The sequence below is a fragment of the Salmo salar genome, chromosome ssa09 (genome assembly GCF_905237065.1).
Source record: "Salmo salar chromosome ssa09, Ssal_v3.1, whole genome shotgun sequence".
Lineage (NCBI taxonomy): Eukaryota > Metazoa > Chordata > Actinopteri > Salmoniformes > Salmonidae > Salmo > Salmo salar.
This window is the reverse complement of record NC_059450.1, coordinates 33,854,313-33,866,702: the sequence shown is the minus strand read 5'-3', so window position 1 is coordinate 33,866,702 and position 12,390 is coordinate 33,854,313. Positions and strand designations below refer to the sequence as shown.

The 12,390-nt window shown below is 40.4% G+C and overlaps 1 protein-coding gene across 8 annotated transcripts in view; it reads left to right on the top strand.

The window, feature by feature from the left end:
- LOC106611247 (MAX gene-associated protein) overlaps positions 1-12,390 on the top strand; it is a 35,229-nt gene that overhangs the window by 1,855 nt on the left and 20,984 nt on the right. For 7 of the 8 annotated variants that reach the window (XM_014211255.2, XM_014211253.2, XM_014211257.2 and 4 more), the window contains exon 2: positions 10,366-12,308. In XM_014211255.2, coding sequence (XP_014066730.2) covers positions 10,438-12,308 — 1,871 coding nt within the window. In that variant the 5' untranslated portion in view covers positions 10,366-10,437. Of the gene's footprint in view, positions 1-1,118; positions 1,196-10,365; positions 12,309-12,390 lie in introns of all 8 variants that reach the window. The other variant, XM_014211251.2, reaches the window with a different exon arrangement.

The window sequence follows — 12,390 nt, the reverse complement described above, 5'->3', positions numbered from 1 at the left end:
GCGCTTCGAAGGCTCCGAGAGCGCGAAACTCTGAATTTAAACACCTAGAGCACACTCTGGCACTCCAGAGGGATTTTACGAGCACACCCTTAAACTGCATAGTATGTACTCATTGTCGCATACTATTTATGATGTAAAGTTTAGTAAAAAGTTTGCCTGGTTAAAGTTGGCAACGGCTTCACATATATAACTGGCTAGTTAGGTTAAATAGGAAGTTGTCGCTCAACAACAGCAAGCTTATCAAGTCCTACTAAAGCACTTGGGTAACGTTAGCTACGTTGTTTAGCTAAAGTAAAGGCATGGCAGGCTGCAAATAACTGTTTTCAGAGATGTACGATTAAATAGTCGTGATCATTTTAACCTTTCTGACGCAGGCGTTCCGCTAGCGACCCACCTCGACAACATCCGGTGAAATTGCAGAGCGCCAAATTCAAAATACAGAAATAGTCATAATAAACATCCATAGAAAATACAAGTGTTATACATAGGCTTAAAGATGAACTTCTTGTTATTCCAGCCGCTTTGTCAGATTTCAAAAAGGCTTTACGGCGAAAGCATACCATGCGATTATCTGAGGATAGCGCCCCGTTTACAAAAGCATACAAACTAGAGGTCGACCGATTATGATTTTAACACCGATACCAATTATTGGAGGACCAAAAACCCGATGCCGATTGTTTTTTTGGTTTATTTATTTATAATAATGATAATTACAACAATACTGAATGAACACTTATTTTAACTTAATATAATATATCAATAAAATCAATTTAGCCTCAAATAAATAATGAAACATGTTCAATTTGGTTTAAATAATGCAAAACAAAGTGTTGGAGAAGAAAGTAAAAGTGCAATATGTGCCATGTAAAAAAGCTACGGTTTAAGTTCCTTGCTCAGAACATGGGAACATATGAAAGCTGGTGGTTCCTTTTAACATGAGTCTTCAATATTCCCAGTTAAGAAGTTTTAGGTTGTAGGTATTATAGGACTATTTCTCTCTATACGATTTGTATTTCATATACCTTTGACTATTGGATGTTCTTATAGGCACTTTAGTATTGCCAGTGTAACAGTATAGCTTCCGTCCCTCTCCTCGCTCCTACCTGGGCTCGAACCAGGAACACATCGACAACAGCCACCCTCGAAGCAGCGTTACCCATGCAGAGGAAGGGAAACAACTACTCCAAGTCTCAGAGTGAGTGACGTTTGAAACGCTATTAGCGCGCACCCCGCTAACTAGCTAGCCATTTCACATCGGTTACACCAGCCTAATCTTGGGAGTTGACAGGCTTGAAGGGGTGGGTATAATTTGTGGAACGTTCCAACAGGAATCTGTTCCAAAAAACATAAAGTAAAAGGTTGCCAACCAACAACGCATACAAGGTAGCAACGCATACAAACCTAGCTAACTAGCTGCCGAATAGGCATCAACTCACCACGTAGCTTATTCTTAATGTTTGTCTATAGGCAACCAGAGTTAGGACAGACATTTTTCGGAATAAAAGTTGATGAGTGAAAAATGCAATGAAATAGACCACTCCCTACCCGGTATCTTATTCTGCCGCTATACAACTTTGTATGCGTTGTTTTTTTGGCAACCTTGTTATTTACGAAGTTTTTGGAATAGATTCCTGTTGGACCGTTCCACAAATTATACCCACCCGGTTTGAAGTCATAAACAGCTTGAAACACAGCGAAGAGCTGCTGGCAAAATGCACGAAAGTGCTGTCTGAATGAATGCTTACGAGTTATGTTATGTCAATGTTATGTCATAATTACGTAAAATTCTGGCAAATTAGTTCGCAACGAGCCAGGCGGCCCAAACTGTTGCATATACCCTGACTCTGCGTGCAATGAACTCTAGAGATGTGACACAATTTCATGTTAGCAGGCAATATTTACTAAATATGCAGGTTTAAAAATATATACTTGTTTATTGATTTTAAAGAAAGGCATTGATGTTTATGGTTAGGTACATTGGTGCAACGACAGTGCTTTTTTCGCAAATGCACTTGTTAAATCAACACCCGTTTGGCGAAATAGGCTATGATTCAATGATAAATTAACCTCTATGGGCTAGGCGGGACGAATTCGTCCCACCTACGTAACAGCCAGTCTAATCCAGTGGCGCGATTTTTGAATCGTTTGAAATACTATTACTTCAATTTCTCAAACATATGACTATTTTACAGCTATTTAAAGACAAGACTCTCGTTTATCTAACCACACTGTCCGATTTCAAAAAGGCTTTACAACGAAAGCAAAACATTAGATTATGTCAGGAGAGTGCCCAGCCAGAAATAATCAGACACCCATTTTTCAAGCTAGCATATAATGTCACCAAAAACCCAAACCACAGCTAAATGCAGCACTAACCTTTTATGATCTTCATCAGATGACACACCTAGGACATTGTTATACAATACATGCATGTCTGTTCAATCAAGTTCATATTTATATAAAAAAACAGCTTTTTACATTAGCATGTGACGTTCAGAAAAAGCATACCCCCCGCAAACTTCCGGGGAATTTACTAACAGTTTGCTAAATTACTCACGATAAACGTTCACAAAAAGCATAACAATTATTTTAAGAATTATAGATACAGACCTCCTCTATGCACTCGATATGTCCGATTTTAAAATAGCTTTTTGGTGAAAGCACATTTTGCAATATTCTAAGTACATAGCCCAGGCATCACGGGCTCGCTATTTAGACACCCGGCAAGTTTAGCACTCACCATAATCATATTTACTATTATAAAAGTTTGATTACCTTTTGTTGTCTTCGTCAGAATGCACACCCAGGACTGCTACTTCAATAACAAATGTTGGTTTGGTCCAAAATAATCCATCGTTATATCCGAATAGCGGCGTTTTTGTTCGATGCGTTCCAGACACTATCCGAAATAGTAAAGAAGTGTCGCGCGCATGGCGCAATTCGTGACAATAAAATTCTAAATATTCCATTACCGTACTTCGAAGCATGTCAACCGCTGTTTAAAACCAATTTTTATGCCATTTATCTCGTAGAAAAGCGATAATATTCCGACCGGGAATCTGCAATAAACTAAACAGCCGAATTAAAATACTCCACGGGGGCTAATCGCGCACGCGCCTCACTCCATTGTCACCTAATGGGACACTTGAATAAGATGATAATCTGTTTCAGCCTGAGGCTGCCTCGTCAACCTTCATGATTTTCCCGCGTCCTGAGAGCCTATTGGAGCCCTGGGAATTGTCACGTTACAGCTAAGATCCTTACTTTTCAATAAACAGATGCAAGACGCACGACTCCTTGTCAGACAGGCCTCTTCCTGCATGAAACCTTGTCAGGTTTTTGCCTGCCATAGGAGTTCTGTTATACTCACAGACACCATTCAAACAGTTTTAGAAACTTCAGGGTGTTTTCTATCCAAACCTGAACAATAATATGCATATTCTAGCTTCTGAGTTGGTGTAGGAGGCAGTTAAAAATGGGCACATATTTTTTCCAAAATTCTCAATACTGCCCCCTAGCCCAAACAGGTTAACAGGCACCGCATCGATTATATGCAACGCAGGACACGTTAGATAAACTAGTAATATCATCAACCATGTGTAGTTAACTAGTGATTATGTTAAGATTGTTAGTTTTCTTTAAGATAAGTTTAATGCTAGCTAGCAACTTACCTTGGCTTCTTGCTGCCCTCACGTAACAGGTAGTCAGCCTGCCATGCAGGCTCCTCGTGCGTTGGATTGGATTAGTAACCGGAAGGTTGCAAAAACGAATCCCCTAATTCCCCCTGAACAAGGCAGTTAACCCCCGTTCCTAGGCCGTCATTGAAAATAAGAATGTGTTTTTAATCTGACTTGCCTAGTTAAATAAAGGTGTAAAAAAATATATATTTATATATATAAATAAAATCGGTGGCCAAAAATACCGATTGTTATGAAAACTTGAAATCGGCCCTAATTAATCGGCCATTCCGATTAATCGGTCGACCTCTAATACAAACATTTTACAACCAGGTAAAGGAATTACAAAAGTCAGAAATAGCGATGAAGATCTTCATATGGTTGCAGTCACAAGAGTCCCAGCTACACAATAAATGTTTGTTTTCTTCGATAAAGTCCCTCTTTTATATCCCAAAAACTCAGTTTTGTTGGCGTGTTTTGTTCAGTAATCCACTGGCTCAAAGGCGGTCAAAACATGCTGACGAATACATCCAAATAGTACAGGTAAAGTGCATCGAAACATGTCAAACGATGTTTAAAATGAATCCTCAGGTTGTCAATTGTCTAAATAATCGAAAATATTTCAACCGGACAGTAGCGTATTCAATAGAAAGGAAAAACAACAAAGGGCACGCACTCGGTCACGCGTGCAAACCAGCTCTGCATTCTTCCTCAGTTCACTGACAGAAACGTCTCATTCTTCTTCATTTTTCAGAAAACAAGCCTGAAACAATGTATAAATACTGTTGACATCTAGTGGAAGCCATAGGAACTGCAATCTGTGTCCTAACCCATTAGATACTCTATAGGCAATCAATTGAAAATACCCACATAAAAAAAATCCCACTTCCTGAATGAATTTTTCTCAGGTTTTCGTCTACCATATCAGTTCTGTTATACTGACAGACATTATTTTAACAGTTTCGGAAACTTAACCTCTATGGGCTAGGTGGGACGCAGGCGTCCCACCCGTGGTGCACTCCATCAACAGCAGGTGCATTTCAAGAGCGGCAAATTTGAATCCAAATAAATGTCAAAATTCAAATTTTTCAAACATACAACTATTTTACACCCTTTGAAAGATAAACATCTCCTTAATCTAACCACGTTTTACGATTTCAAAAAGGTTTTACGGCGAAAGCATAAATTTAGAGTATGTTAGGACAGTACATTTACAAGAGTTGTGTGTAATGTTTTGTCAATTCAAAGACAGGGTCACCAAAACCATAAAACCAGCTAAAATGATGCACTAACCTTTTACAATCTCCATCAGATGACACTCCTAGGACATTATGTTAGACAATGCATGCATTTTTAGTTCTATCAAGTTCATATTTATATCCAAAAACAGCGTTTTACTATGGCATTGATGTTGAGGAAATCGTTTCCCTCCAATAACCGGCAGTCAAGTCAACACCACAAATTAAATAATTAAAATTAGAAAACATTGGTAAAATATTATATTGTCATTTAAAGAATTATAGATTTACATCTCTTGAACGCAATCAACTTGCCAGATTTAAAAATAACCTTACTGGGAAATCACACTTTGCAATAATCTGAGCACTGCGCCCAGAAAAATACGCTTTGCGATACAGACTAGTCGTCATGTTGGGGAGATCTAAAATCGAAAATACTATGTAAATAATCCATTACCTTTGATTCTCTTCATCAGATGTCACTTCCAGGTATCACAGGTCCATAACGAATGTAGTTTTGTTCAAAAAAGCTCATCATTTATGTCCAAAAATCTCCGTCTTGTTAGCACATGATCTAAGCCCGCCGGACTTCACTTCATGAACGAGGGGAAAAAATATATTTACGTTCGTTCAAACATGTCAAACGTTGTATAGCATAAATCATTAGGGCCTTTTTTAACCAGAACATGAATAATATTCAAGGTGGACGAATGCATACTCTTTTATAACGTATTGGAACGAGGGTACCCAACATGAACTCGCGCGCCAGGTGTCTAATGGGCCATCATCGTTCCATGGCTCTTGTTCGGTCAGATCTCCCTCCAGAAGACTCAAAACACTTTGTAAAGGCTGGTGACATCTAGTGGAAGCAATAGGAAGTGCCAAAATATTCCTCAGCCCCTGTGTTTTTCAATGGGATAGGTTTAAAGGTAATACAACACATCAGGTATCCACTTCCTGTCAGAAAATGTCTCAGGGTTTTGCCTGCCAAATGAGTTCTGTTATACTCACAGACACCATTCAAACAGTTTTAGAAACTTTAGAGTGTTTTCTATCCATATATAGTAAGTATATGCATATTCTAGTTACTGGGTAGGATTAGTAACCAGATTAAATCGGGTACATTTTTTTTATCCAGCCGTGCAAATACTGCCCCCTAGCCCTAACAGGTTTTAAGAGTGTTTTCTATTCAAATATACCAATTATGCATATCCTAGCTTCTGGGCCTGAGTAACAGGCAGTTTACTTTGGGCACGCTTCTCATCCAGACGTCGAAATACTGCCCCCAAGCCATAAGAAGTTTAAAGGACAAAGCGACTTATATTTGAACACTACAGGAGACTCATTGCTCATCTTCTTTGCCATCTTCAATTCCTTTTTTTTTTACTTTCAAAGAACTCTCAAATCTCGAAGCCCTCCTTTTATCTAGTTTGAATACATTGTGGGTGTGAAATTCCCGAAATGTTGAAATTTCCTTCATACTAAAAGCATACTACATTTTCAAAATGTCACGCAAAAAAACTGTACTGAAACAGCCTACTATTTAGGACGCTAGTATGGGTATTCGGACACGGCCGTGGTTAACCTCTTACATCTAGACGTTCCGCTAGCGGAACACCTGCTCCAATATCCAATGATAGGCGTGGCGCGAATTACAAATTCCTCAAAAATACAAAAACTTCAATTTTTCAAACAAATGACTATTTTACAGCATTTTAAAGACAAGACTCTCCTTTAACTAACCACACTGTCCGATTTCAAAAAGGCTTTACAGCGAAAGCAAAACATTAGATTATGTCAGCAGAGTACCCAGCCAGAAATAATCAGACACCCATTTTTCAAGCTAGCATATAATGTCACAAAAAACAAAACCACAGCTAAATGCAGCACTAACCTTTGATGATCTTCATCAGATGACACACCTAGGACATTATGTTATACAATACATGCATGTTCTGTTCAATCAAGTTCATATTTATATCAAAAAACAGCTTTTTACATTAGCATGTGACATTGAGAACTAGCATACCCCCCGCAAACCTCCGGTGAATTTACTAAATTACTCACGATAAACGTTCACAAAAAACATAATTATTTTAAGAATTATAGATACAGAACTCCTTTGTGCAATCGAGGTGTCCGATTTTAAAATAGCTTTTCGGAAAACTTATCTCAATTAGAGGTCGACCAATTATGATTTTTCAACGCCGATACTGATTATTGGAGGACCAAAAAAAGCCGATATCGATTAATCGGCCGATTTTATTTTTATATATATATTTGTAATAATGCCAATTACAACAATACTGAATGAACACTTTTTTATTTTAATATAATGCATAAATAAAAATCTATTTAGTCTCAAATAAATAATGAAACATGTTCAATTTGGTTTAAATAATGCAAAAACACAATGTTGGAGAAGAAAGTAAAAGTGCAATATGTGCCATGTAAAAAAAGCTAACATTTAAGTTCCTTGCTCAGAACATGAGAACACATGAAAGCTGTTGGTTCCTTTTTACGTGAGTCTTCAATATTCCCAGTTAAGAAGTTTTAGGTTGTAGTTATTATAGGACTATTTCTCTTTCTACCATTTGTATTTCATATACCTTTTGACTATTGGATGTTCTTATAGGTACTATAGTATTGCCAGCCTAATCTCCGGAGTTGATAGGCTTGAAGTCATAAACAGCGCTGTGAATCAAGCATTGCTAAGAGCTGCTGGCAAACGCAGGAAAGTGCTGTTTGAATGAATGCTTACGAGCCTGCTGCCCAACTACCACCGCTGAGTCAGACTGCTCTATCAAATCATAGACTTAATTATAATATACTGCTCAAAAAAATAAAGGGAACACTTCAACAACACAATGTAACTCCAAGTCAATCACACTTCTGTGAAATCAAACTGTCCACTTAGGAAGCAACACTGATTAACAATAAATGTCACATGCTGTTGTGAAAATGGAAGAGACAACAGGTGGAAATTATAGGCAATTAGCAAGACACCCCCAATAAAGGAGTGGTTCTGCAGGTGGAGACCACAGACCACTTCTCAGTTCCTATGCTTCCTGGCTGATGTTTTGGTCACTTTTGAATGCTGGCGGTGCTTTCACTCTAGTGGTAGCATGAGACTGAGTCTACAACCCACACAAGTGGCTCAGGTAGTGCAGCTCATCCAGGATGGCACATCAATGCGAGCTGTGGCAAGAAGGTTTGCTGTGTCTGTCAGCGTAGTGTCCAGAGCATGGAGGCGCTACCAGGAGACAGGCCAGTACATCAGGAGACGTGGAGGAGGCCGTAGGAGGGCAACAACCCAGCAGCAGGACCGCTACCTCCGCCTTTGTGCAAGGAGGAGCACTGCCAGAGCCCTGCAAAATGACCTCCAGCAGGCCACAAATGTGCATGTGTCTGCTCAAACGCTCAGAAACAGACTCCATGAGGGTGGTATGAGGGCCCGACGTCCACAGGTGGGGGTTGTGCTTACAGCCCAACACCGTGTAGGATGTTTGGCATTTGCCAGAGAACACCAAGATTGGCAAATTCGCCACTGGCGACCTGTGCTCTTCACAGATTAAAGCAGGTTCCCACTGAGCACGTGACAGAGTCTGGAGACGCTGTGGAGAACGTTCTGCTGCCTGCAACATCCCCAGCATGACCGGTTTGGTGGTGGGTCAGTCATGGTGTGGGGTGGCATTTCTTTGGGGGGCCGCACAGCCCTCCATGTGCTCGCCAGAGGTAGCCTGACTGCCATTAGGTACCGAGATGAGATCCTCAGACCCCTTGTGAGACCATATGCTGGTGCGGTTGGCCCTGGGTTCCTCCTAATGCAAGACAATGCTAGACCTCATGTGGCTGGAGTGTGTCAGAAGTTCCTGCAAGAGGAAGGCATTGATGCTATGGACTGGCCCGCCCGTTCCCCAGACCTGAATCCAATTGAGCACATCTGGGACATCATGTCTCGCTCCATCCACCAACGCCACGTTGCACCACGAGCCTTAGGTCATTTAATATGGTCAAATCCGGAAACTATAATTTTGAAAACAAAACATTTATTCTTTCAGTGAAATATGGAACCGTTCTGTATTTTATGGAATGAGTGGCATCCATAAGTCTAAATATTGCTGTTAAATTGCACAACCTTCAATGTTATGTAATTATGTACAATTCTGGCAAATTAATTACGGTCTTCACACAGTTTGCAAAGAGCCAGGCGGCCCAAACTGCTGCATATATATATATATATCCTGACTCTGCTTGCACAGAACGCAAGAGAAGTGACACAATTTCCCTTGTTAATATTGCCTGCTAACATGAATTTCTTTTAACTAAATATGCAGGTTTAAAAAATATACTTGTGTATTGATTTTAAGAAAGGCATTGATGTGTATGGTTAGGTACATTGGTGCAACGACAGTGCTTTTTTTGCGAATGCGCTTGTTAAATCATCACCGGTTTGGCGAAGTAGGCTGTGATTTGATGGTAAATTAACAGGCACCTCATTGATTATTTGGAACGCAGGACAAGCTAGTTAAACTAGCAATATCATCAACCATGTGTAGTTAACTAGTGATTATGTTAAGATTGTTTTTTATAAGATAAGTTTAATGCTAGCTAGCAACTTACCGTGGCTCCTTATAGCACTCGCGTAACAGGTAGTCAGCCTGCCATGCAGTCTCCTTATGGAGTGCAATGTAATCGGCCATAATCGGCGTCCAAAAATGCAGATTACAGATTGTTATGAAAACTTGAAATCGGCTTTAATTAATCACCCATGCCGATTAATCGGTCAACCTCTAATCTCAATGCAGGGACGGGATATGGCACTGTAGGCAGTTTACCGGAAAACTTGCAGTATTTATATATTTTCAATGTATCACTGTGGATTAAGCTAAAATTTGGAGTACAGTGGCATATCCCATCCCTGCATTGAGGTACGTTTTCCAACCATTATCTCGTGCCGGCTCCACAGTGTCTTAATGTAACCATGATTGCGTTCTGACTCCAGTGCAGCTCAGTGTAAACAAGTGTAATGGTAGGGTGCGAATCTGCTGGCTAGACTGTCCCCAATCAATTTCCTTAGCTATTCGTAGTAAACTGGGGGTTTAATCAAAGGCATGTTCATGTGATATCGATTATTAATTTGCAAAACTGATTTACAGTTCTTTGATGCCCTTAATTTTTTTGTGTTCAACTTTATTGCCAATTGCTCATATTGATACATTTTGATTCATTTTTCTTTTGTAGTTTCATAATGACCGAATGTCTTCGCTATGATGCATGCATTTATTTTCATACTATTTTGTATCGTAATTTAGCCTAGTATTAATAATTTGTAATGAATTTGATATTTCCAAAGTAAACAAATGTGCTGAGAATTGCATGCAAAAGAGTGCATTCCCAGTGAGCAAAATTGGTTGAAAGAAATGTAGCTTTCTTTTTGTTGTTTTTAGGATGCTGAATGAAAACATGAAAGGACAGATGTAAGAGGGCATTCTAACCTCGAAAAGGACTGTGACAAGTTCATGGCTGCCAACAAGGAGAGAATAATGGTTCTTCATGAGGAGGGGGCTGCTGCCCCCATAGCACTGCCCTCGGCTGCCTCTCCCCCTGACCTCTTTGGTGTCCTAAACACAGGGCAAGCAAGTGCAGTTGTAGCCAATGAAGAAGCAAACATTCCAGCAACATCCACTCCAGGTTCTGCAATGGGTACTGGTCAAATGGCTTCTACATTGAACTCTGCTGCCAGGTTTAATAACCAACCAGCGAATTTACCACCAGAGATCACTTACAGCGGTATCAAGGTGATGTTGGACAATAACAACATGTGGAATGAGTTTTTCAAATGCAAAACCGAAATGATAATAACCAAACAAGGCCGGAGGATGTTCCCTTATTGCCGCTTTCGCATCTCTGGTTTGGAGCCCTTCCAGAAGTACACTCTGCTCATGGATATCAACCCTGTGGACAACAAACGTTACAAGTGGACTGGGCAAGACTGGCAAATGAGTGGAAAGGCAGAGGCCCATTTGCTGAGACAGGTTTTCATCCATCCAGACTCTCCATCTTCTGGTCACCAATGGATGCAGAACCCAGTGTCATTCTACAAGCTTAAGCTCACTGACAACACGATGGACCAGGAGGGCAATGTAATTTTGCACCCAATGCACCGCTACTTACCACACCTGCATTTGGTGTCAGCTGAAACGGCTACAGAGGATATTCAGCTCAATGGGCCTGACGTGATAACCTTCACCTTTCCCCAGACTGAATTCTTTGCTGTAACAGCCTACCAGAATGTACGCATGTCTCAGTTTAAAGCAGACTTCAACCCTTTTGCAAGTGGACCCAACTCCCGGGCTCTAAAGCTGAAAATGAGTCCCTCCAATGAGTCGGAGGATGAAACCAGATCTCCCAATGAACTCAAGCCTGTGAAAGGCTTGAATGGCCTGAAATCTTTGATGGCGGCAAAACGCAGATCTAAAGACACTTCAACAGTAGATAATGAACTCCTGAGCCCTGATGCTCAAAATGATTCCCTTGCAGATGGTGACAAAACTGATGGACCCAGCTCCAGGCTGAAATCAAATCCCTCCAATGAGATGAACAAAGACTCAGCCCAATCTCCCAATGAGCTCATGTCTGTGAAAAGCCTGAATAATCTTAAGTCTTTGATGGGGAAACGCACTTCCAAAGATACTTCAGCAGGAGGCCAAGGACTTCTCGCTTCCGATGCCCAAAATGTTATTCTTGCAGAGAGTGATAAGTCCGGAGTCCAAACAAGTCCCTCCAATAAATCAAAAAAAGACACAAACAGTTCTACCAATGACCTCAAGCCTGTGAAAAGCCTGAATAACCTGAAGTCTTTGATGGCAAAACGCAACTCTAAAGGCACATCCACAGTAGATCAGAGAGTCCTCAGTGAAGATGCTCAAAATGTTACACCTGTAGACAGACACACATCTGGAGTCAACGCTAATGGACCCAGCTTAAGCACTCCAAAGCTGAAATCAAGATCCTCCAATGAGTTGAAAAAAGCAGAAACCACATCTCCGAAGGAATTCAACCCTCTTAGAAGTAATCTGTCTTTGATGTCAAAATGCAATTCTAAAGACACTTCAGCAGTAGGTCAAGGACTCCTGAGCTCAGATGCTCAAAGTGTTACACTTGCAGACAGTGAAAAGTCAGGAGTCAAAATGGATAAACCCAGCTCCTGCAAGAAATCAAGTCCCTCCAATGAGACGAAGAAAGATGAAACAATATCCCCCAAGGTGTGCAATTATGTGAAATATTCCCGAAAGTCTTTGCGTAGAAAACGCAACTCCCAAAAGACTTCAGCAGCAGATCATGGACAAAAGTCAGTCAGAAACACAGAGTCCACTGAATTCGATTCTTGGTAAGTTCTCAAGTTCAGTAAGCTACATGTTAGCATTTTTGCTTCTTACTTTAAAATGCCCTTCTAATCTTTTACCTTTCTC